This window comes from Amphimedon queenslandica, unplaced genomic scaffold, assembly GCF_000090795.2.
Source record: "Amphimedon queenslandica unplaced genomic scaffold, v1.1 AMPQUscaffold_13471, whole genome shotgun sequence".
Classification (NCBI taxonomy): domain Eukaryota; kingdom Metazoa; phylum Porifera; class Demospongiae; order Haplosclerida; family Niphatidae; genus Amphimedon; species Amphimedon queenslandica.
The window spans coordinates 87,361-109,462 of record NW_003546293.1 but is presented as its reverse complement, the minus strand read 5'-3'; the positions used below and the strand labels follow the sequence as shown (position 1 = coordinate 109,462).

At 37.9% G+C, this 22,102-nt stretch overlaps 11 protein-coding genes across 12 annotated transcripts in view; 6 read left to right on the top strand and 5 right to left on the bottom strand.

Annotated features, from left to right (window-relative positions):
- The window catches only part of LOC109580915 (PHD finger protein 12-like), an 8,012-nt gene extending 5,808 nt beyond the window's left edge, over window positions 1-2,204 (top strand). For both annotated transcript variants that reach the window (XM_019994498.1, XM_019994499.1), the window contains exons 13-14: window positions 30-112; window positions 1,274-2,204. In XM_019994498.1, coding sequence (XP_019850057.1) covers window positions 30-112; window positions 1,274-1,984 — 794 coding nt within the window. In that variant the 3' untranslated portion in view covers window positions 1,985-2,204. The remainder of the gene's footprint in view (window positions 1-29; window positions 113-1,273) is intronic.
- A 75-nt stretch (window positions 2,205-2,279) lies between these two features.
- Window positions 2,280-4,588, top strand: LOC105312125 (filamin-C-like). The gene has a single exon (XM_011404517.2). It carries the CDS (start codon window positions 2,376-2,378, stop codon window positions 4,344-4,346), a length of 1,971 nt encoding a protein of 656 aa, XP_011402819.2. The 5' UTR covers window positions 2,280-2,375; the 3' UTR covers window positions 4,347-4,588.
- LOC100633507 (cycloeucalenol cycloisomerase-like) lies at window positions 4,544-5,785 on the bottom strand. The gene has a single exon (XM_003385169.2). It carries the CDS (start codon window positions 5,770-5,772, stop codon window positions 5,002-5,004), a length of 771 nt encoding a protein of 256 aa, XP_003385217.2. The 5' UTR covers window positions 5,773-5,785; the 3' UTR covers window positions 4,544-5,001.
- A 1,410-nt stretch (window positions 5,786-7,195) lies between these two features.
- LOC100633381 (S-adenosylmethionine decarboxylase proenzyme-like) lies at window positions 7,196-9,486 on the bottom strand. Its single transcript, XM_011404516.2, has 11 exons — window positions 9,198-9,486; window positions 9,052-9,138; window positions 8,874-9,000; window positions 8,740-8,814; window positions 8,652-8,679; window positions 8,556-8,598; window positions 8,264-8,324; window positions 8,132-8,212; window positions 7,991-8,080; window positions 7,765-7,923; window positions 7,196-7,427 (listed from the first exon to the last, which is right to left on the bottom strand). The coding sequence occupies exons 1-11, from the start codon at window positions 9,377-9,379 to the stop codon at window positions 7,275-7,277; spliced, it is 1,086 nt and encodes a 361-aa protein (XP_011402818.1). The 5' UTR covers window positions 9,380-9,486; the 3' UTR covers window positions 7,196-7,274.
- Window positions 9,454-10,998, top strand: LOC100633252 (WSCD family member AAEL009094-like). Its single transcript, XM_003385167.2, has 2 exons — window positions 9,454-10,356; window positions 10,552-10,998. Exons 1-2 carry the CDS (start codon window positions 9,456-9,458, stop codon window positions 10,893-10,895), a joined length of 1,245 nt encoding a protein of 414 aa, XP_003385215.2. The 5' UTR covers window positions 9,454-9,455; the 3' UTR covers window positions 10,896-10,998.
- On the bottom strand, window positions 10,871-15,409 carry LOC109580914 (mucin-5AC-like). Its single transcript, XM_019994497.1, has 15 exons — window positions 15,331-15,409; window positions 15,251-15,283; window positions 15,075-15,201; window positions 14,913-15,008; window positions 14,641-14,860; window positions 13,615-13,767; window positions 13,397-13,459; window positions 13,224-13,345; window positions 12,940-13,102; window positions 12,200-12,261; window positions 12,050-12,145; window positions 11,640-11,798; window positions 11,464-11,590; window positions 11,125-11,275; window positions 10,871-11,066 (listed from the first exon to the last, which is right to left on the bottom strand). The coding sequence occupies exons 1-15, from the start codon at window positions 15,384-15,386 to the stop codon at window positions 10,958-10,960; spliced, it is 1,737 nt and encodes a 578-aa protein (XP_019850056.1). The 5' UTR covers window positions 15,387-15,409; the 3' UTR covers window positions 10,871-10,957.
- Window positions 15,410-15,685: 276 nt separating this feature from the next.
- On the top strand, window positions 15,686-17,003 carry LOC100640992 (fructose-bisphosphate aldolase-like). The gene has a single exon (XM_003385143.3). It carries the CDS (start codon window positions 15,762-15,764, stop codon window positions 16,839-16,841), a length of 1,080 nt encoding a protein of 359 aa, XP_003385191.1. The 5' UTR covers window positions 15,686-15,761; the 3' UTR covers window positions 16,842-17,003.
- Window positions 17,004-17,154: 151 nt separating this feature from the next.
- LOC100633126 (phosphatidylserine decarboxylase proenzyme, mitochondrial-like) lies at window positions 17,155-18,985 on the top strand. Its single transcript, XM_003385166.3, has 5 exons — window positions 17,155-17,376; window positions 17,600-17,836; window positions 18,189-18,459; window positions 18,527-18,687; window positions 18,746-18,985. Exons 1-5 carry the CDS (start codon window positions 17,155-17,157, stop codon window positions 18,983-18,985), a joined length of 1,131 nt encoding a protein of 376 aa, XP_003385214.1.
- Window positions 18,986-19,001: 16 nt separating this feature from the next.
- LOC100640869 (UPF0545 protein C22orf39 homolog) lies at window positions 19,002-19,629 on the bottom strand. Its single transcript, XM_003385142.3, has 3 exons — window positions 19,468-19,629; window positions 19,272-19,390; window positions 19,002-19,202 (listed from the first exon to the last, which is right to left on the bottom strand). Exons 1-3 carry the CDS (start codon window positions 19,613-19,615, stop codon window positions 19,107-19,109), a joined length of 363 nt encoding a protein of 120 aa, XP_003385190.1. The 5' UTR covers window positions 19,616-19,629; the 3' UTR covers window positions 19,002-19,106.
- LOC100640742 (uncharacterized) lies at window positions 19,616-20,400 on the top strand. The gene is made up of 3 exons (XM_003385141.2): window positions 19,616-20,024; window positions 20,075-20,146; window positions 20,202-20,400. The coding sequence occupies exons 1-3, from the start codon at window positions 19,663-19,665 to the stop codon at window positions 20,242-20,244; spliced, it is 477 nt and encodes a 158-aa protein (XP_003385189.1). The 5' UTR covers window positions 19,616-19,662; the 3' UTR covers window positions 20,245-20,400.
- LOC100632998 (cyclin-dependent kinase 7-like) lies at window positions 20,291-22,091 on the bottom strand. Its single transcript, XM_003385165.3, has 4 exons — window positions 21,885-22,091; window positions 21,666-21,833; window positions 20,890-21,368; window positions 20,291-20,585 (listed from the first exon to the last, which is right to left on the bottom strand). The coding sequence occupies exons 1-4, from the start codon at window positions 22,065-22,067 to the stop codon at window positions 20,390-20,392; spliced, it is 1,026 nt and encodes a 341-aa protein (XP_003385213.1). The 5' UTR covers window positions 22,068-22,091; the 3' UTR covers window positions 20,291-20,389.
- Window positions 22,092-22,102: the final 11 nt, after the last annotated feature.

Here is a 22,102-nt window from a genome sequence, read left to right as displayed (position 1 = left end):
CTCTCTCTCTCTCTCCCTCTCTCTCATAGGTTCTGACATGGATGTGTGTTTAGCAAGATACGGTCATTGTAATTACATTTCCTCACATCATGCTTGTCTCATTATTGATAAGGTGTGTGATAGATAGGTTGCTACAAATTTTAGCCACAGCCCCTGTACTATAGTATAGTGAATTTCATCAAAAATCATGAGAAGAGAATTCTCCATTTTTTAATAATTTATCTGATACATATACATGTTGTTATGTTGTGTTTCAAGTTTGAGCTAATTCCGATCAAATTTAGATTTTTTATGATTTTTTAAAGTTACTCCAAAATTGAGTAAAAGTCCCTGTATAGTACATGGTCTCGGGCCAAATTTTGTCAAAATTGGAAAGTAGAAAATTCTCCATTTTAATGATATTTCCTGATGCATATACATGTTCTTATGTTGTGTAGAAAGTTTGAACTGATTCCAATTAAATTTAGACTTTTTATGATTTTTTTAAGTTGCTCCAAAATTGAGTAAAAGTCCCTGTACTATATATAGTACATGGTCTCGGGCCAAATTTTGTCAAAATTGGTAAGTAGAGAATTCTCCATTTTTATAATATTTTCTGATGCATATACATGTTCTTATGTTGTGTAGAAAGTTTGAACTGATTCCAATCAAAATTAGATTTTTTACGAATTTTTAAAGTTCCTCATAAATCAAACAAAAGCCCCTGTTGTACAGTGTATTTCAACTATAATGGCTCTGAGAGAATTCTTCATTTTGATTACCTTTTCTGATGTGCATCATCTTCCTTTCTTTACAAATATTTGTGGTAGTGTTTTGTGGTTAGATTACAGTGACAGATGTTTGCAATAGTAACATAGTATGAGGTTCACTGTTTGTAAGTGTATACTTGTACTACTCATCATTCCTATGCTATTTACTGTATTATATGTGTTTTTACAATAATTGTAGCAATAATAAATTCTTCTCAGTAATAATAGTATATCTGGACTTTGAATGTGTTGATCCTTTTTCACTGAATGTGACCTTTTTTAGTAAACCTATGTTGTACGATGAACATACATTTACTAATACACTAATAATTATCTGTGTACATATAATAATGTACATGTATATGTACATGTACTTTTACTTGTTCTTAATTCTTATACATTTTGTATTTTGTACACATACTTGTAGCATGTATTATTAATCAACTTAGTCTGTAATTTGTACTATTATTATTATTATTATTATTATTTTATTTATTTATTTATTTGATTTTATTTTCTAATAGGAAACTGGAGAGTACGAACTGATCAACTACAGTGAACACGGTTCTATTGTCGACGGGGTACTTTATTCTTGCGACTTCTCTGAGAAGGCTCCACCAAGAGAGGAGCCCATGTTATTTCTTGACGACGTACTAGCGATAGGAGATGGAAGGAGAGCACTCAATGCTAAGAGGAGACTTGAAGCTGCACGTGCTAATTTAAAAGATCAAGAAAGAGCCAAGACGGCTCTCTCAGCTGCTCTTAAATTGAGTAAATCAATAAACAAAGAGTGTGTTATTGATTCATCTCGCCTGCCGGAGAGTTTAAAAAGGCAACAGAATTACTCGTCGAGCTCCAGCGAGCCTCCTAGCTCCCCGGAGAGCAGCTGTAACGAGTTTCCAAGTCACGTTCCTACATCCACTAGCAATTCGAGTGAATCTAGGACTAACGAGAATCACAATGTGTCTTCGTCGTCAGCGACTTCTTTGTCTCAATCATCAAACAAAAACCTTACAACCTCCTCCTCTTCTTCTACTGCTTTAAAATCGTCTTGTTTGTGTAAAAGAAGTGCTTCTAGCCTGATTGGAGGGAGTGGCAAAGGATGGGAGGGGTCAGCTCTAGTGTTTCATGGCAGTAAACTAAGGTTTGGTTGTATACAGTTGGTCCTTAGTATTTCTGATAGACCCGGGCATTCAGAGCTGCTCCATGCACTAATGGACGCTCATCTTTTATAATGATAAATGTCTCGTCCCTCCTACCATCGATATCATCAGAAAACTCATGCTACGAATTGTTACTATAATTCTTATTATTATTGTTATTGTCGTTGTTATTTATCATCCCTCCCTCTCTCTCTCTCTCTCTCTCTCTCTCTAATGTTTTTCCTTTCTCTCTCTCTCTCCGATACATTTCTTGTTTATTTTTCAATTCAGACAAATTTTTAAATAAACACTACTCAGTTCAATTATTAATTTTGTTTATCATTTGCTCCAAGTGGTCTGCGTGGGTGGAGCTCAAATGGGCGTGGTCTCATGCAGAACTACACTTCCTTACTTTGTCCATAATCGCTTCTCTTTTTGAGTCCCTTTGCTGGTTTCCTTTGTAGCCCTAGACACTATAAAAGTGATGTCTGGTAGTAATAGACCGACAATTACCCAGGACGCAGTTATGGCTGACATCAACGCTCAAGCGGATGACCTTCTTGCCGAGTTGGGGATCTTCGACTCCAGTTCTTCTGCTAGCCCTGCTCCTCCGCCGCCTCCTCCTGCTACTGGTAGTGGACCTGCTCCTCCACCACCACCGCCGCCACCTCCAGCAGTAAAGGCGAGCCCCACTACTACTACTACAGGGCCTAGCGCCAAACCAGCGAAGACCAACCGCCCTGCCAAAACCATGCAAGAAGAGTTGGACGAGGTGTTTGATTCTGTAATCAGCTTTGCCAACAAGGCTTCCAATAGGAAAAAGACCCCGCCACCAGTGGCCCCTAAGCCAAAGAGAAAGACCCACGTCAGTTCTTACACGGTCGACATCAAAGGCAACAAAGCTACTCCTGTGTCACAGCCTGCAGCAGCTCCTTCTACTCAACCCGCTCCATCCCTTGCCCCTTCTGTTCCAACTCCTCCGAAAGGTTCTCCTGTCAAAATGGCGATAGTTGAACCAACAGCTTTTGGCCCGGGGCTAGAATCCTTTGAAGTCAACACACCGGGGACTTTTGAAGTATCATGTGCTCCCGAAACCAGAGAGAAAGATCTTGAAGTTAAAGCCGTGGGTCCCACCGGGTCTAAGAACGTCATTATAGAACCTCTTGGTACCGGGCAGTTCTCATGCGAGTACACGCCTTCGGTAGCCGGTGAACACAAGGTCACCATAAAGGTGAAAGGTAAGGAGATCAAAGGCAGCCCTTTCACAGCAAACGTTAAGTATGCCAGCTATACTGATAAAGCAGAAGCTTTCGGACCAGGCCTTGAATTTGGTACCACAGATCAACCTTGTCGCTTTACCGTACGACTTAAAGAAGAAGCCGGATTCACTCGCATGCGTGTACACATACTTGGGGCATCAAGAGCGGAGCCAATCGAAATGGCTGAAATTGAGGACAACGCTATCGAAGTGACATATCACCCAACGGCTCCAGGAGAGTATACTATACGTGTGCTATGGGGAGAAGCACATGTCAAGGGTAGCCCATTCAACGTTAATGTCACTGGACCCATTAATAATGATCCCAGCAAAGTAAAGGTGACCGGCGACGGGTTATCGGGTGGTCAAGTAGGCGAACCGATTAAACTCTTTGTATCTGCTGATGTTGGCTCTGGCCCAGGGCCACTGGGTGTTAAATTGATCGGTCCATCAAAGCCGTCCATTGTCGCTGATGATTCGAGCGAGGAAGGAGTAGAAGTCACGATAAAATGTTTGGATCCTGGAGAGTACCGAATGATGGTAAAGTGGGGAGACGAAGAGATCCCTGGCAGTCCCTTTGTCATACCAGTCGGTGGTAAGGGAAGGGACATCAAGCCTGAGCTTTGTACTGCCATTGGTGATGGGCTTACTCACGGGAAAGTGAACGAATTCGCTAAATTTATAGTTCACATACCTGAAGATGCCGGGCCTGGTAGTCTGGGGGTTTCAATCTCAGGACCTCATCCGCCCAAACCAATCGAGATAATCAATAATCAAGATGGAACCATGGACGTCAATTACAAGCCCCTAGCACCAGGAGAGTACAAGATCAATTGTACTTTTGGCGACCTTCATATCAAAGAAAGTCCTTTCACTGCAAAAATCGAAGGAGAAGCCGTTCGCAATCCTCTCCTTGTCACAGCAAGTGGCGATGCACTTATCAAACCTGTTCTCTGTGGACAACTCGCTGTCATTTCAATTGTAGCAGGAGAGGGAGCTGGTGCTGGGCCTCTTAGAGCAAAAATGGAAGGTCCGTCAAAAGCGGATTTACATCTTCAAAGCACTCCAGAGCAGACTTTTGAGGCATCTTTCTGTCCTAAGGATTCCGGGGAGTATAAGCTGTACTTTATGTGGGGCGACGGCAATGATGATGAATCTCAAATTGCAGGCAGCCCTTTTACAATTAAAGTGGAATAATAAACTGCGGTTCTCTCTGTTTTCCCTCGCTCTCTCTCTTTCAATCTTTTTGTGCCAAAACTGGCTAAATGTAGGGCTTATTGTTATAATTCCAGACATTTTTCAATTGCTAACATTAATTTTTTTTTTGAATTTTTGAACACAGATATGTGTATTATCATTACATTTTTAGTGTTCGCAATAGACTATGTATGTAATGTAGTATAAATTTTTACACTTATTAGCAGTGATGTTTACCCATAGCTTGAGTGTGGTCAAAGCTTCACTTTTGGAGGCAAAATATGCCCAAATAAGGATATTGGCAGCTGCCCCGTCCAACCACGACCACAGGAATTTTGTATAATTTGATAAACAGTGCAATTATAGTATATTTGTAATGTCTTGTAGTGGGACACATTCACTACATGCAGTCAACAATGGAACATTGACATTTCTGTGACTAGAATTGTTGTAATTCTTTGTCTCTTTGTTTGCAATAGACTGCCCACTTTATTTGATAATGTATAAACATGATAAGCACACCACAACATGATCATAACAGCAGTTAAAATAACATCGAAAGAAAAAAATAACCATGCTTGTATGTACAAGCCACATATACAACTCAATGAAGTAGTAATGGAATATTTAGAAACATTTTTAGTCATCACGATCATTATGCATATGGTAATGAAGAGGATAAATTCAATACTAATCTACTAATGTCTGCTAGTAACAGTACTATCATCATAGACCCAAATGCACTCATTGCCACGCTCTTTAAAGGCCATTCTGTGGATTCATCAATAAAATGAAACAGAGGGAAGCTAACTAGAAAGAACAGCCCATAAAAGAGAGAACCGTAAGTTAGCATTTCATGAAAGTCTGGGTAAGTATAGTAAGGGAAACTGCTGATTGTGTAGGTTTCAATGAAAGCTGTTGTCACGGCAATTATGTAAACAAATACCCCAAAGCAACTGTGGTATAACAAGTAGTGCCTGCCGGAGAGAGCACGTCTAAAAACGCGTATAACTGGACTGACGAGAACGTGGTAGGAGAGGAAATAAGGATGTGTCATTAGGTACATGGATAAAGGTACGTCGTTTATTCTTATCCCGCCTGACAAAGGACCAGTGTATCGCATACCAAGAACATTGTAGAAGTAATGAGTGTAGAAATGATTGCCCAGATAACCGATAATACCCACAAAGAGGTTTGCTTTAAATAAATACTGCCTGTAGAATGGTAGAGACTCCTCTTTGCTTAATAATTGTAAGAGAAAGCAAGGTATTGAAAGAGCCAATCCTATCTTTATGTAGTCTTCTGAATCAAAGGACTCGTAGAGTTTAAGTTTTACTATGAGAGCCATTGAGCTGATCCATGCTATGGTGTAATATAGTACAACTTTTTCTCCCTTTCTTTTGCTCCTCATGAAAGCTGCCATCATTGCAGACAGAGTTTGCTGCAAAAAATAATGAGCCACACCCAGCTACTATAAAACGTCACTTCCACCAGCTAAAAAAAGGAAGTTAACAATGATATCACCACTAGACATCCTGGATTTAATTGGATCTACGTTTCTTTGATTGCATACCAGGTTACACAGGTACACTTGATGTCATTCGAGGGGATTTATTATCTTGGAGCATTGCTATAAAACAGGAGACTTATAGACGTCACTAGGCTATAGCCTCTAGGCCTAAAACAGAAAAAAGATCACCAACTCAACTGAAACTCGAGACCATGGAAGAGGAGTTTGATTCTTCTGTTACAGACAAGACCCCACTAATGATGGGTGGAGGACGAGGTACGACTAAGGACATCAATCCTGAGCTTTGCACTGCCACAGGGGAAGGATTAACTCGTGGAAAAATTAATGAAATTGCTAGATTCAAAGTACATGCACCAAAGGAGGCAGGAGTAGCTCGTCTGGGTCTGGCAGTAGTGATCTTAGGAAAACATAAACCTCCAGACAAATTAAACATCATTAATAATAATGACGGTACACATGATGTTACGTATCTGCCAAAAGCACCAGGGCAGCACAAGATCGATTGCAATTTTGGTGGCCTTCCGATCAAAGGAAGCCCTTTCTTTGCAACAATCGAAGGAGAAGTACCTTCTAATCCTCACCTTGTCATAGCAAGTGGTGAGGCACTAACTAAATCTATTCCCTGTGGACAGCAATCTGTCATAAAAATTACAGCAAAAGAGGGAGCTGGACTTGGTCCACTGAGAGGAAGATGGACTGGGCCATCAGTTGCAGAATTTCAAATTCATGCTCTTTCACAGGAGACGTATGAAGCAGTCTTCCATCCTAAGGCAAATGGAATGTATAAGCTTCACTTTATGTGGGGGAATGGGGACGATGACAAGTGCAAAATTCCTGGGAGCCCTTTCACAATAAAGGTTGGAAATGCTCTCGATGTTCCGGAATATCGAGCTTGGCAGTTGCAGCAACAGCAGCCTCAGGAGGAATTTTGTGTAATCTGTTGTAATATCTTGTAGTCACAATTATTGTTTAAGTGTAACTATTACTTTATAACATTTTGACCACCAGCTCTGTTGTTATTTTGTCTCTTTTTTGTTATTTTATTGTCAGTTGTTGCACAAAGATAAAAATGATCATTATTTTTTTCATTAACAAATTAAATTTTATAAATTTTTACAAGCTTGTTCACACTCTAATTTACAACACTAGGTGTAAACAAGGTGTCAAAATCAACTTATAAATTTTATAACAGAATTTTGTCTAGCTCTATCCATTATATTCTCTAAAAGTGCAGTATTATACTTAAGAGCCAATTAGAACACAGAGTAAATATCTACAAAATATGGGGCATAAGTGCTTATTAAAATTTCTCCAAAAATTGAGCTGCAAGTCACATACCAGGTAACAAGTTTATTATATTATACGTATTTTTATAATTTATTTAAAACTAATTTTATTTATTTATTATTGTGATTATAGAGTGAGTTGTGCTTGTAGTGAAGGAAAGTTAAATTATAAATAGAGAAGAGAGAGATCTGTTTGTCCAAGCAAGTGTAGTTGCTGAGTGCCCCATCATGGTCAGCTGAATGAGAAAAGTTACATTTTGCAGCCTGGAAGGAAAGAGAAAAAACAATGAAATTTTACTTAAAAATAAAAGCCTGACTCAATTAGATGCAGCAGGGTAGGATGAACATGTATAGGTGTCACAAAATGCAGTATAAATGGAGAAATTTCTTCTAGTCAATTCTGAAGAAATATCCTGTACTTTATTACATGCCCAATTTTTGAGCAACTTGTAAAATTCGTAAAAAACCTAATCTTGATCAAAATAAGCTCAAACTTGAAACACAACATAAGTACATGTATCAAATAAAATTATAAAAGTGAAGGATTCTCTCCTTTTCAATTTTGGTAAAATATAATTATTACAATAGAGGTCATATTTACTTTATTTGCAAATAGGGTAAGAGTGAAGCTGCCTGGTTTAAAGATATCCAACACTTTGTTAATGAGAGACTTATAGCATTCACCAACCACGTTTGTCTCAAAAGACACATAAGCACATTCTTCCTGTGGCGTTACATGAATAGTAAAATACATGTCTTCCTAAATAAGAGAGAGAGGAGAGTGGGAGAGAAAGAAATAAAGAAGGTTTTTGTTTGTTTCGTCTAACCTTTACAATGGCGTTGAGCGAGAACCCACACGGTTCAAATATATAAGAATCAATGGTTGCTCCTGGTATCAAGTCATTCAAACCCGTAGACTAAGCAGGAGGTGACAAATAAACAAAAACGTGACGGAGACTTAAAATTACTTTGTTAAGATCTTCGGCAGACTCATAGCTTAACTTTGAGAACCTACCGATAAGTTCCGAATCAAATTCTGTCATTAATATCTTGCAAGGACAATTATATAAAGATTTTCATTTACAAAAGCAAGTGCATACTTCTAGTGTTTGATCAGGATCTTGTAGAGGGTTCTCGATTGACTCAACCAAATAAAGATACCTATAAACACATATATAAGTAAGCTATGGTACTACAAAACACAAAAGTAAAGTTATTAGTTCACATTACAATGTTAAACTCTCTCAATTATGCATTATTAATAATACCTCCAATACTAAGATAGCATTCTCTCAATTACAATATATATATTTATATTCCAGCATCAAAATAATACTGTAATGCTATGATAGCTTCAGTTTGTATGAAATTAGGAGATTGCTACTTACTTACCAGCATTTTCCATTTATTCTGCCAAGCACATATGCAGCACCATCTATTAAGAAAACGAGAGATTGTACATTAACTATTATCAATGCTGCTGCATACCTGGGAAGATTGTATCAAGATATGTGCTCTGGAGAAACAATAAAAGGAAGGAGTTTGAAGATAATCAAAAATATAAGGTCACGCTTACTTCATCATTGAAGCTGTGATGAGGATGAAGCTGGAGATCAGGCTTCATGAAAGGAGAATGAGAGTAAAAGAAATCCTAATAAATGCAACAAATATTCGCAAATTATTTTTATTAATTTATTTTTTACTCCTTACTTTCACTTCTGACCGTGGATAAAACTTTTTCACTGTCTTTAATAAAGGTTTGACCGTACTGAGAAGACTTGTCGTGCCGCAAGTCTTTAAAATAAACCGATTCCTTGATATGAACATGCTACTCTCGCTGATGGAGTCACACTAGTAAATACGTTGAATATAATAAATGTTTTATTACCTCAAGACGTAAGCATCGAGTTTTTCATTATTGCATTTACTAAGGACGTGACACTTTGCCAAATCAAGGAGGACCTGCCAGAATGACCTATGATACACAACAAAGAGCCATAGATTATTACGAAATCTTTTATCCTTGCTTCTTACATAGGTATGTCCCTCAGTCCTCTGCTTTCGCTTTCAGGGGAAGGAATGTCAAACCAAACCTCCAAGAGTTTCTCAGTCCCTTCAAAGAAACCGACCTCTTCTATTGAGAATCTCCGAGAGAGGTCAGCCGCGGGATGGGGCTCAGCTGGCCGGGGGGACAAGTCTGCGTTTGTATCCTCCATCCCTGGCGGTAGGTTTAACTGAATACATAAGAATGAGTCTCTCTTTTTCTCTTTTGCCTCCTTTTAAAGCTGAGAAATGAAGAAAGAGACTGCACTGCCACAAAACCACGTGAGAGAGCAAGTAAGCCTCACCCATTTAAATTATTTAGGTAAGGTTAGGTTGCATTGCCTCCCCCCTTTTGAGCAAAAGCAAGCACTCAACCTTTATAGGACAATGTCCTTTTTCTCCTGCAGAGCCAGACACGCCATACTTGTAGCTGCAATCACCACTAGCTTGTTTGTCTCATTCATTAGCAGCTACCTAAAACAAGACAGCAAGACATGCCACATGTTGTGTCACTTGCAATGCAGCAACAACAGAAAGACAGCAAATGGGAGCCAATCCTTGTTGAGGCCGCCCAGTCTACTTATTCCCAGCAATATGAAGCCTCTAACTAAAATGAGTCGCCATGGAAAGGCACAATTGGATCAAGTACTGAAGACTAAAGGGATTGCAAATTTAGACAAGTTCTCTCTCTCTCGATACTATCAATGCCCACCCTCAAAAGCAGCCAAAATGCTTCAAGATAAATCCAGTGAAGAGACTTGCTTTAAGCAACGTGCTTTCCAGGACAAGAACCACTCATTAGTGGCTTTAGCCAGCTTTCAAGGCTCAGGTAATACATGGGTAAGACATTTACTGGAGCAGGCAACAGGGATCAACACTGGATCGATATACTGTGACACAACACTTAAAGCAGCCTTTCCAGGAGAATATATTGTGAGTGGAAGTGTTCTTGTTGTGAAAACACACCATCCAGACACGATTGCCCTCCCTGTTGAGGCCAGGGATCCTTTAAAGCAACAAAAGTTTGATAAAGCAGTTGTCATTGTACGGGATCCATTTGATGCATTGGTAAGCGAAGCAAATAGACGATGGAATTCGAAATATCGTGCAGAGAAACATCTTGGACTTGCTAAAGAATCATCATTCATAAGTAAGGAGTGTATTATTATGGCTTCATGTATATGCACACAAGCACAGAGGTCACCCCAAAGAGTCACTCTGCCTACTCAAGCAGCAACTATAGCTAATTTGGCAGCTACTGAATAAAAACATAAATACACTTTGATCCCCCTCTACCTTTTAAAACTAAACCCTCCCTCATCTTTCTTTCTTTCATATGCTACAGGTAATCCAAAGTGGGACTGGTACGTGGAATACAAAGGAATGTCGTGGCTGGTCTTTCTTAATACCTGGCTCAAAGAATCAAACATTCCACATGTCGTCATTCAATACGAAAAACTCAAAGAGAACGTGACACTAGAGCTAAGCAAAGCATTGGAGTTTCTAGGACATCATGTGGAGAAGGAGAGGCTGAATTGTGTTGAGAGGAATGGAGAAGGATTTTTTAAGAGACAAACTCATTTGAACTTTGATCCGTTTGGCTCCGAGAACAAAAAATCGGTTAATAGGATCATAGAACAATCAAGAGACATTTTAAAAAGATATAACATTCACTACAGGACAAGATGACAACAGACAAAATGATGAAACGGACATGCATACAAATTATTTCTTATTATTATAATTTTTTATTATAATTTCGTTCTGTCATTTTTAAGAGCCTCAAATTGAATTTTTTCGTGATGGAGAGATGTCTCATGCAGTTGAGTCCTTGTAGTTTTATGCAAGTGCTCCTGGAGTCTAAAATAGATCAGAGAGAAAGATTAAGTTACTCAATCTAAAGCTACAATAAAACAACCTTTTCACTTCGTTTTGTTCTTTCTTGACAATCTTAGCCAAAGATTCGACATTCTCAGCTAAAGTGTCAACTGTTAGAGCACTATCACCTATCCTGAGATGTATTTCTTTGCTAGAGCTCTCAGCTTCACTTATACCATGAACCAACTCATCTACAAAGAGAAAAGGCACATACATACATGTATCATGATTTATCATCATTTTCAAGGACTCTGTGGCATAATAATGATTAGCAATGAAACTTTGAAAATTTTGATAGTAAAAAATTTTTACAAGTTTTCTGCAACAAGAGTATATTTTTGTAGAGGAACTATCCATTTTTTAGTTATTTTAAAAGTACCTTCATTAGGGATGAGTATATCTTTTGTTGGAAGCTCATGAAGTGTTGCATCAAGTGACTCCGAGAGTGTCTTGTGGTCAGGCTCAATGGCAGCTAGCTTCTCTTCCAATTCAGAAATACCTTTCAACTATAAAAGAAGAAAGTATTATGTACATCTAATATAATGTCTTACTTACTTGATAGGAAAGTGATTCATCAATAGCTTGTGTTCTTGCACAATATTCTATTTCTTTCTTGAGTTCTGTTACTTCTCTTCTCTTCTCCTCAGTCGCTTCCCAAAGATCATACAACTGGAGCTGAGCCTGTGATTCTTCAGCTCTCTTGTTCTTTAATGCCTGGAAAGAGAGAGAGAGAGAGAGAGAGGGGGGAGGAATTAAAGTATAGCATTTTGATATACTTAATTTTGTAAAAGTATAATAAATTACACAGTAATTAATTTTAGTAATTTTTCAATATAAATTGTCCTTGATTTGGCAATCTTCTGCACACATGCGTCACCAAGTTATATTAGTTGACTTAGTTTCAATCCAAAATGTCCAAATTAAAGCATCATTATATTTACAATAGTACAACACTAAAGTCTCACCATTACTCTTAAATAAGTCATTTGTAACAGTCTTGCATTCAATAGTCCTTGCTTCGATGTAGGATCTAAAGGCTTACCACTCACTCTAATAGCTGGCTATTATTAAATAAAAAATATAAATATATCTAAAAAATAATTATAAATCATTACGTTGGCAGTTCTATTGCTGTGTTGCAATGGTTGCTGTTGCTGCTGCCTCTTTTTCATCTGATCTAAAATAGAATAAATAAATAATAATAATAATGATGATAATAATAATAATAATAATAATAATGATAATAATAATAATAACAAAAGAATTCTAATTAATGTTAACATGTCTACAAAGCTGGTGCCAATCCCTCAACACATATTGTCACACCTAAACCCAAACTACAGCCTAACCTATAACCACAAGACCCCACTCCATCAACAATACACTGGACTATTAAGACAAGCCCATCCATAATTACTATTACATAGACCTTCCATGTATTATGATGACTATAAGGATATTATTATACATGATGTATCCTATAGCAATAATGTCCATATTATGATGAGTGGGTATAAACACAGAGACAAAATAATGTAAGTCTTCCAAGTACAACACTTGTGTATGCATGAGTTTTGACTGTTACCCAAATCCTAATAATAAAATAATTTAAAAACATTATTCTGCTATGTGGCCCAATATGGCTCGGTATTAAAATTGTAACATAATAATAATAATCAACATGAAAGTTAATAATGTCCATGCATTACAAAATGTAATGCCATTTATTTTAGCAGTGAGGGCCCCCACAGACATGGGGTCTGGAACAAAAATATCAAAGTTGCCCCCTTCTATGAAAAAACACATTTCTTATACTGTCAAGATACAGTTAGTAGAGTAAGTTACATATACTGACTTGTTTGGTTTGTGGTTGCTGTTCTTTTCGATAATTCATTAGTCTTTAAGACCGGGGCTGGTTTAACAGCTGGTGTGGAGGTGTGGCGATGGGTGGGGTTAAAAGAGACATTACTGACAGATTGACTTAGTGTCCCCCTTTTGACTGGTTTAGTAATGACCGACTGAGAGAGGAAGGGGGGAGAGAAAGAGAGATGGAGAGAGGGGGAGAGAGAGAGAAAATGAGGGAGAGAGAAAGATGAAGTACATATACAATGTACATGTAGCTTTCTCTCATTAATTTACTTTATTATTATTAGTAGTAGTACTAGTGGTAGTATTTCTAACTGATGTATTGCTGGGTGGGAACTGGTTCTTCTTGTAGCTGCTAATACCTGACATGTAGCGTGATGCCACAACTCTAGAGCCTTAAAATTAGATCAATAATGATAGCTGTACTTATATTAAAAATATAATACTTTTCTTTTTTGGTCTTTTGCCTTCATTTTCCTTTACATCCGTACTAGCTTGTTCTTGTAAACCTATTATATGATAATTACTAAATCATTTAAATTTTAATTTCATGCTGATAACTTTACCTTTATTTTAATTCTACTTTAATCTTAATTTTATTATTATACACTGTCTTCTAGTATTGCCTCCCCCTCCCCCTCTCTTCTCTTTCCTCTCCACTTACTCTCAACTGGTGTTGGTTTTATTTCTTCATGTCCTCCATTATTCTGATGTTCCTTGTCTCCCAGTAACTCCTTTAGAGTAGAAGACGATGAAGTTGCTGATACCAGGTTTGTACCAGCTCCATCAACTTCTTCATCTGAGAGATCAGTATTACCTAAAAGTACAATAAGTCCATGGTTTTTTCTAAAAAATGGCTCCAAAATCACCCCAAATTTTTATTATATTTTCTGATACATATTGATGTCCTTATGCTGTGTAGAAAGTTTGAGCTCATTCCGACCTCAATTTTTCAAGTTGTGGCCATTTTTAAAAAATGGCAAAATTCTGAAAAATACCCAAGGCTATAGTCCATGGTTTTTTCTAAAAAATGGCTCCGAAATCACCCCAAATTTTTATTATATTTTCTGATACATATTGATGTTCTTATGCAGTGTAGAAAGTTTGAGCTCATTCCGACTTTAATTTTTCAAGTTGTGGCCATTTTTAAAAAACGGCAAAATTCTGAAAAATACCCAAGGCTATAGTCCATGGTTTTTTCTTAAAAATGGCTCAAAAATCACCCCAAATTTTTATTATATTTTCTGATACATATTGATGTCCTTATGCTGTGTAGAAAGTTTGAGCTCATTCCGACTTTAATTTTTCAAGTTGTGGCCATTTTTAAAAAACGGCAAAATTCTGAAAAATACCCAAGGCTATAGTCCATGGTTTTTTCTTAAAAATGGCTCCAAAATCACCCCAAATTTTTATTATATTTTCTGATACATATTGATGTCCTTATGCTGTGTAGAAAGTTTGAGCTCATTCCGACTTTAATTTTTCAAGTTGTGGCCATTTAAAAAAAACGGCAAAATTCTGAAAAATACCCAAGGCTATAGTCCATGGTTTTTTTTCAAAAAATGGTTCCGAAATCACCCCAAATTTTTATTACATTTTCTGATACATATTGATGCCCTTATGCTGTGTAGCAAGTTATGAATATTTCTAATGAAATAAGTTACTAATATCTTCAACTGATTATCATTACCTTCTTCAATATGCTGCAATAAGCTAAGACTTGGTTTTTCCCTAACTGAAGTCCCTCCATCCTTTGATGCTGATAAAGGTTCTTTGAATGACGACAATGGAACAAAATTAGAACTGAACCGATGCTGACGTGAATTACTAACAGGGAGAGAGGGTGGAGGAAGAGGAGGAGGAGAATGGCGGACAACACGAGCAAGAGATGGAGTCTCAATAGTATTAACCTATACATTAATTAATAATCTAACCACACCCACTAATTAATTATAAGTATACCTGTACTTCGGGACTTGTTAAATAAGTTTGGGACTCTATCGTTTGTACCATCAACATAGTTTTATCGTCGCCAGCACTGGCAGAAGAAATACGACTCTGCATTTGAAAAAATGACATATACATAATAATAATAATTATTATTATTGTCGTTGTTGCTATTACATTTTGTAGCGTTGAATTAAGAGGAGCTTCGTTGCTCAGTAGAGAGTGTTCGTTATCTGAGAGTGAGAGAGACTGAGTCGGAGGAGGTGGAGTGGAATGGAGACTGGGAGAAGGCATGGGCTCCTTACTAATAATTTTAAAAGTAAAAATAGTAAAAGTTTTTTTAAAGTTTGTACTTTCTGGGATTGACCAGTTCTGGAGACATGAACCTATTTTTAAATAAAAAAATACAAACTACTAGAGATGGGGGGGGTACCTTTCAGAGACTGCAGCTGGTTTGTATAAAGAAAGCTTATTAAAAGAGGAGGACATCTTTTCCCGCGAAATTGTAGTTAGGTGTTAATTAATTAGGCTAATTAATTAATTTTTATTATAAACTATTGATTTGATCACGTGATCAAAATGTCTTCCTATTTTTGTCTTGAATTTTTACTTAATTTCAATTTGCCAGTTTGCAACTTTGCCTTAGCAACAGACACAAAATGTCATTTAGAATCTAAACAACAAACAGTATTGTCATCTTTTTTATCAAAAAAAATTAGACTGTAGTGAGTGGCCAATTGTGTGAGAAGGAGGGGAAGAGGCAGAGCTGAAGCACGTGTAAAGCATCCTGTTGAACTTTAAAACCAATTTGCAAGGGTCAAGAGTTAAAAGTACAGTAGGGCTCGCTACTGCATTCATTTGAGGATGTCTTACCTTACCGAGGAGCAAAAGAAGGAGCTAGCCGCCAACGCTAGGGCAATCGTTGCCCCGGGGAAAGGAATCCTAGCAGCTGATGAGAGCACGGGAACAATTGGGAAGAGATTCGCACCTATTGAAGTTGAGAACAATGAAGAGAACAGGCGTCTTTACCGCCAGCTGCTCTTCTGTAGCCCTCCCGAGTATGCACAGTACATCAGTGCTGTCATCCTGTACGATGAGACTTTCTGGCAGAAAGCAGACGATGGTAGGCGTTTCGTGGACATATTGAAAGAAAGAGGTGTTATACCCGGGATAAAGGTGGACAAAGGAGTAGTTAATCTCCTTGGAACTGATGAGGAGACCACAACTCAAGGCCTCGACGATTTGGGCAAACGTTGCAAGAACTATTACGAGAACGGGGCCCGCTTTGCAAAATGGCGCTGCGTCTTGAAGATTGGTAATGGCCGCCCGTCAGAGCTTGCCGTTATGGAGAATGCAAATGTTCTTGCTCGCTACGCCAGCACTTGTCAGCAAAACTCGATTGTTCCAATCGTAGAGCCGGAGATATTGACAGACGGGACGCATGATCTTGCTGCCTGTGTTGAAGCCTCTCAGCGTACGTTGGCAGCCGTATACAAGGCACTACACGATCACAACGTTTATCTAGAGGGTACTCTACTAAAGCCTAATATGGTCCTCCCTGGCTACGACTGTACTACAAAGTACACTCCTGAGCAAGTGGCCGAGGCTACGGTGACCGTGTTCCAGCGTACTCTACCAGTTGCCGTTCCTGGTGTCACGTTCCTCTCCGGGGGTCAGTCCGAGATTGTTGCCACAACTCATTTGAATGCTATCAATGCTTACAAAGCTACTAAGCCTTGGGCCCTTACGTTCTCCTATGGTCGTGCCCTGCAGGCGAGCGTCCTTCAGGCTTGGAAGGGAAAGGCTGAGAATGTGAAAGAGGCCCAAAGTGTTTTTCTTCATCGTGCACGCTGCAACGGTCTTGCTGCTCTTGGTAAGTACGAGGGAGAGGACTCCTCTGGTGCAGCTGGCAAGGATCTTCACGTGTCCAAGTACACCTATTAAGAGTCTTCATCTGACTGATCTCCAAACAGCATAACTGACTGCATTTGACCTTTAGGATCTTTTTTGTGTATTTAAGACTGTTTTAATCCTCTAGGGTTTGCTGTAAAGTAGTCGTTTTAGATTTTAGTTATTGTTTTAGAAAAAGTAAACTTGAAAGAGTAACACTGCCCACAAAGAACAGCAAAAAAAGAAAAGCATTGTCAATGATTAATTAATTACATTATTAATTAGATAATTAATTACAGCCACACCCACTAATAATTTGAACCACGCCCACAGTAACGCTTGCATAACAGACCAGCCAAGTGTCAACATGTTGCACAGATTCGTCTTCTCTGGCATTTGGTCCCGTTTAAAGCAGACACAGCCTGGCTGCCAATACTCCACTAAGTCTAGTAGCTTGAGGAGAAGGTCCACCTGGTTTGGCATACCAGTTACCTTAGGCGTGGCTTGCATTGGAATATTACAACTGTATCGAGTTCTAGGGCGAGAGAAAGGGGAAAGATGGGTGTCACCACAACCCGTCACATGGCAGGTAACTAATGTAGTGTGTCTGTCCTTTTTTTTACAACATCATGAATTAAAATACTATGATAATCGGGTGGTTTTGGAGTAGCTATGTGTAATAGTGATGATTAGCAAGTTTTAGTTTGGTCATGTGGCTACATAATGGCTGACTTGAATGACTCTGAATAGATCTCAAATTTGCTCCTTAAAAATTACCAGCTATTATGATATTTATATCTTTTTTTCCTCAGCTTGCTGGTTTTCTAATGTTGCCTACAAGACCTTTATCAAGATGGTGGGGTTCTTTAATGAACCTTAGGCTCCCGGTATGGAGCCGGGCTCCACTACTAGGCCTTTATTCTCAAGTGTTTCACTGTAACCTGGAGGAGAGTGATCGAGGGGATTTCAAGGACTACGAGAGCTTCTCTGATTTGTTTACGCGTAATCTCAAAGAAGGTAGCAGGAGCTTTGATGAAAAACATGAGCTGGTAAGTTATAATGCAGTAATAATTAACATTATGTATGTGTGCATGTAAATCATATTTTATCCTAATCATAAATGGATGTGCATGTTAATTCATTTCATTAATGGGGCTTTCTTTTTTATGACTAGTGGGTGGATATCACTTCACAACTATAATGTACTTTTCACTAATGGGGCTTCACCCAGTACTACTGGTGATTAGCTAATTTAAGTGTAATGTTTTTGAATTGAGTGTGATGGTCGCCAGCTGCTGCTATCATAATAGTTTAATGCATTAGCAACTAAAAATATTTCCTGTACTGTCATGATGCCATACTATAAACAGCAGTTGGTATGTTGTTTTCTTGTATGTGTAGGTGTGTCCATGTGACGGAAAAGTCCTCCATTTTGGTAAAGTAAACAAAGACAATGAACTCATTGAGCAAGTGAAAGGCGTCCACTACTCACTCTCAGCATTCCTGGGACCGGGATTATTAGAAAGGACTTCTACTCCAGACCCCATAGATTCAAAATTACCCCACAAGGGGTCTGAGCTCTATCATGTTGTAATATATCTTGGACCAGGGGACAATCATCACTTCTACTCGCCGACGGATTGGTCACTAAATATTGCCAGACACATTCCTGGTAAATTAACTATTTAATATTTATTTTTATGATTAATTTTATTTTAATTTAATTTTTTTATTTTTAGGGGAGTTACTCACCGTTGCTCCTTGGGCTGCTAAGACTATGCCTGGTCTATTTGCTCTTAATGAGAGGGTTATACTCGCTGGAAAATGGAGGAGTGGATTCTTCTCATTTGCAGCTGTCGGCGCCTATAATGTGGGCTCCATTCACTTATCAATGCACAAGGTAGCTATGAAAATAATTAAGTTGATTATTAATTTAATAAAATAATTTTTTGCTTTAGGATTTACGGACAAATCGTAAAGGTGGATATAAATTTGGTTCTTATACTGATAAAGTGATCAGCTACAAAGAAGTCGGAGAGAGTCTCCAGGCTACTAAAGGTTATCATCTTGGTCATTTCAACATGGGATCTTCAATCGTACTTGTGTTTGAAGGACCAAAGGACTTCAAATTTGCCGTCCAAAGAGGAGAGAGCGTTAAAATAGGAGCGCCGCTTGGTAGAATTGATCAAAAAACATAGCACCAAACTATTATTATTATTATTATCATCAAATTATTTATTGAGCACAGATTCTGTACAGTGTGAATATTATTTTCTGTTTTTTTTCTGTTTCATGTGTGATAATGATAACATATTTCTTTCACCAGTCTTCCGGTGGTTTTTCTCGATACTTCCATACCGGATCAGGCGTGTGCATATTCGTCTGCTCGGCCTCTAAACTTTTAAAAAGATTCTCCTACGTAGCAGTGAAAGTAATTAATAATAATAATAATTATTATTATTATTATTATAAATAAATTCTCACTTTGGCTTCCATTGACTTGCTCGTTCTCCATTTAAAGCAATCCTTCACTCTCTGCTTTTCAATGGCACAATCATCAAATTGACCGTAAATATAATATTTGTGAAACTGGTGGAAAGAAGCTATCAATTTGTGAGGAAAAAAATTATATAAATAATATCATAATAGATCTACTAGTCTATTCTTTTACAAGACTCACACAAGCATTGCTTTGTTGCGAATATAAATTCATAGCATCTCATTTTTTCGTATTGCTTCCGTCTATCAGGTGGGATACTTGATATATAAGGGGAATCGTCAGAAGATCCTGAGGTGGAAGGTGTCTCTTCTTTCATTTCTGACGCCATTTTATTAAAATTTTATTATTAAAATTAATAATTTATTTTAATTGAAAATGCCACCCAAGAGGAAAAAAAGAAAGGTGATAACATACGAATCCTGGTCAAAGAGGAGGAAAGTAAAGAGATCCAGTGCAGGGGCTTCTTCAGGAAAAGAGATTTCAAATTCAATTCAAGAGAGGAGACCCATAGCTATAAATGAACAATCATCAGCACCTGGGGCCCAGCCCACCAAGTCTTCAAAAAATGATACCCCTGGGTCAGAAAAGGAAAATGTCTATGATACTGATGAGTCGTTTGATGAAGAAGTTTGGGCAGAACCAGTTATTTTGCCGGAGCCTGTTTCAATCAAATCGTGGAAGCCGATTTCGTCATCGACAATCTTTACTTTTAGAGAAATAATGGAATCAAATGTCAAGTGAGCGAGAGCTACACTTAACATGTAATGGAAGTATTGTTGGTTTGTAGGGAAAGTCTAAGGGGTCTTAGTGGTAACAAGAGAAAGACGGCAGAGAAAGAATTAAGAGAAATAATAACAAAGTACATTTTAGTGACACATTGTCATCACCCATCCATCTCTTGTACATTTATTTAGAGTATGCGATAAATTAAAAGATGAGAAAGTTCCTATATTTTAAATCCCAAGAAGATTATATAATACTGGAGCAGGTGGAACAATGATTCATTTGCATTAATTATTGCTGCACTTCATTCTGACTAAAGAGTAGATATTAATTCTGTCCTGTTATTATAATAATTTTTTTAAAGTTGTATGTATGTGAATTAAAAATTAAGTCTTTTTGCCACTTTCTGTCCCTCCTGACTGTCATCAAGAGCCCTCTTCCTTGACGCCATTATTTCATGCTCAATATCAGCCTCAATCTCCTTCCTAGAGCGTGGCATTGGTAGTCTAGGACCTGGAGTGGGACCGGGCGGATTACTGAAGTAACTGCTTTGGAGAGCTTGAGACGCTGTACACCTATATATGTACATAAAATAATTCTTAATTTTTTCAAATATATTTTTAATGTGATTTCATTATCATTATAGCAAATCCAAGGGATCCTTGCCCCTTGATCATAGTAACTATACATTCAGTTACTGTATAGCTCTAAATTTTCGTCAGTAAAAATTTTGTCAAAATTTTAATTTCTTGTTAAAATTAATTTTTTCGTTATTAATCCGCATACTACCCACGTGGAAAAAAAATTTTGTCAGTTAAAAATTTTGTCAGGCAAAAATACCTGACAAATTTGACAAAAATTTGGAGTTATACGGTATACCTTTTGGATGGATCCAGCTTCATACAAGACTCTAATAAGTGAATGAGATCATCTCCAGCTGCTGAAAACACATCCCTAAAGGACTGTGGAGGAGACGGCTTAAACTCAACATAATCCGGCAAGGATTTCACACTGGGCCAATTCTCTTCGTTCGGGCTCCCAAAAAACTCAAATATTGTACTCAATTGTCCGAGGTCAGTCTCTCCAGGGAGAAAAGGCAAACGAAGCAACATTTCAGCAATGATGCAGCCGACTGCCCAAAGGTCAACTCCAGTGCTGTATAGTCTAGCACCAAACAATAGCTCGGGGCTCCGGTACCACCTGGTCACCACCTGGTGGGTCATGATTCTGTTTGGGCTGCCATAGGCTTTGGCAAGACCGAAATCAGTTATCTTTAAGACCCCGTCTTTATTGATTAGTAGATTGTTTGGTTTTAAGTCTCTGTGCAGTATCCAGTGAGCATGGAGATATTCTAATCCCTAAAGAGATAAAGATTGGAGTTGATAAACTTACAAAGACATTAGTATTAATATTTACATCATGCTTATTACACCTTGATCAGAGTCGGCTCAAACTTTCTACACAACATAAGAACATGTATTTGTATCAGAAGAAATTATAAAAATAGAAAATTCTTTCCTTTTCATTTTTGACGAAATTTGGTGAAACTCTCTGTACTATAGTACAAGGTTTTTTAGCATTATGATGATACCCTTAGATCACAAATTGTAATTTAATTTACTATTCTCTCAATCCTTAATATTAGCGTCGCTAACTTGAAGTATCATGAGACTGTAAGCTTTAACAACCCCTGGAGGAAGAAGAAGAGACTTGTCTTTGATGATCATCTCAAGATCAGTGTCCATAAAATCAAATATTAGACTTATATTGGACTTGTGACCCAGCACGTCCAGTAAGCCTAAGATATGAGGATGGTGTAACTCCTAAAATGAAATAAGGAGGAGGAACTGGCAATGAAAAAAACAAGTATATACTTGTAATAGTTTGATTTCTCTTAGTGCTGTCCTGTTTATGCCATCCCTCGCTTCTCTTCTCTGTCCTATCTTTATCTTCTTCACGGCTACTATTGCATTATCTCGTTCAGTGTCTTCTGCTCTGTATACAGTAGCAAATTGTCCTTCTCCTAGAATGTCGAGTTTTCTGTACCTCTTAGACATGACACGTGGGTTGACCACGCCCACACAGGCGTGGT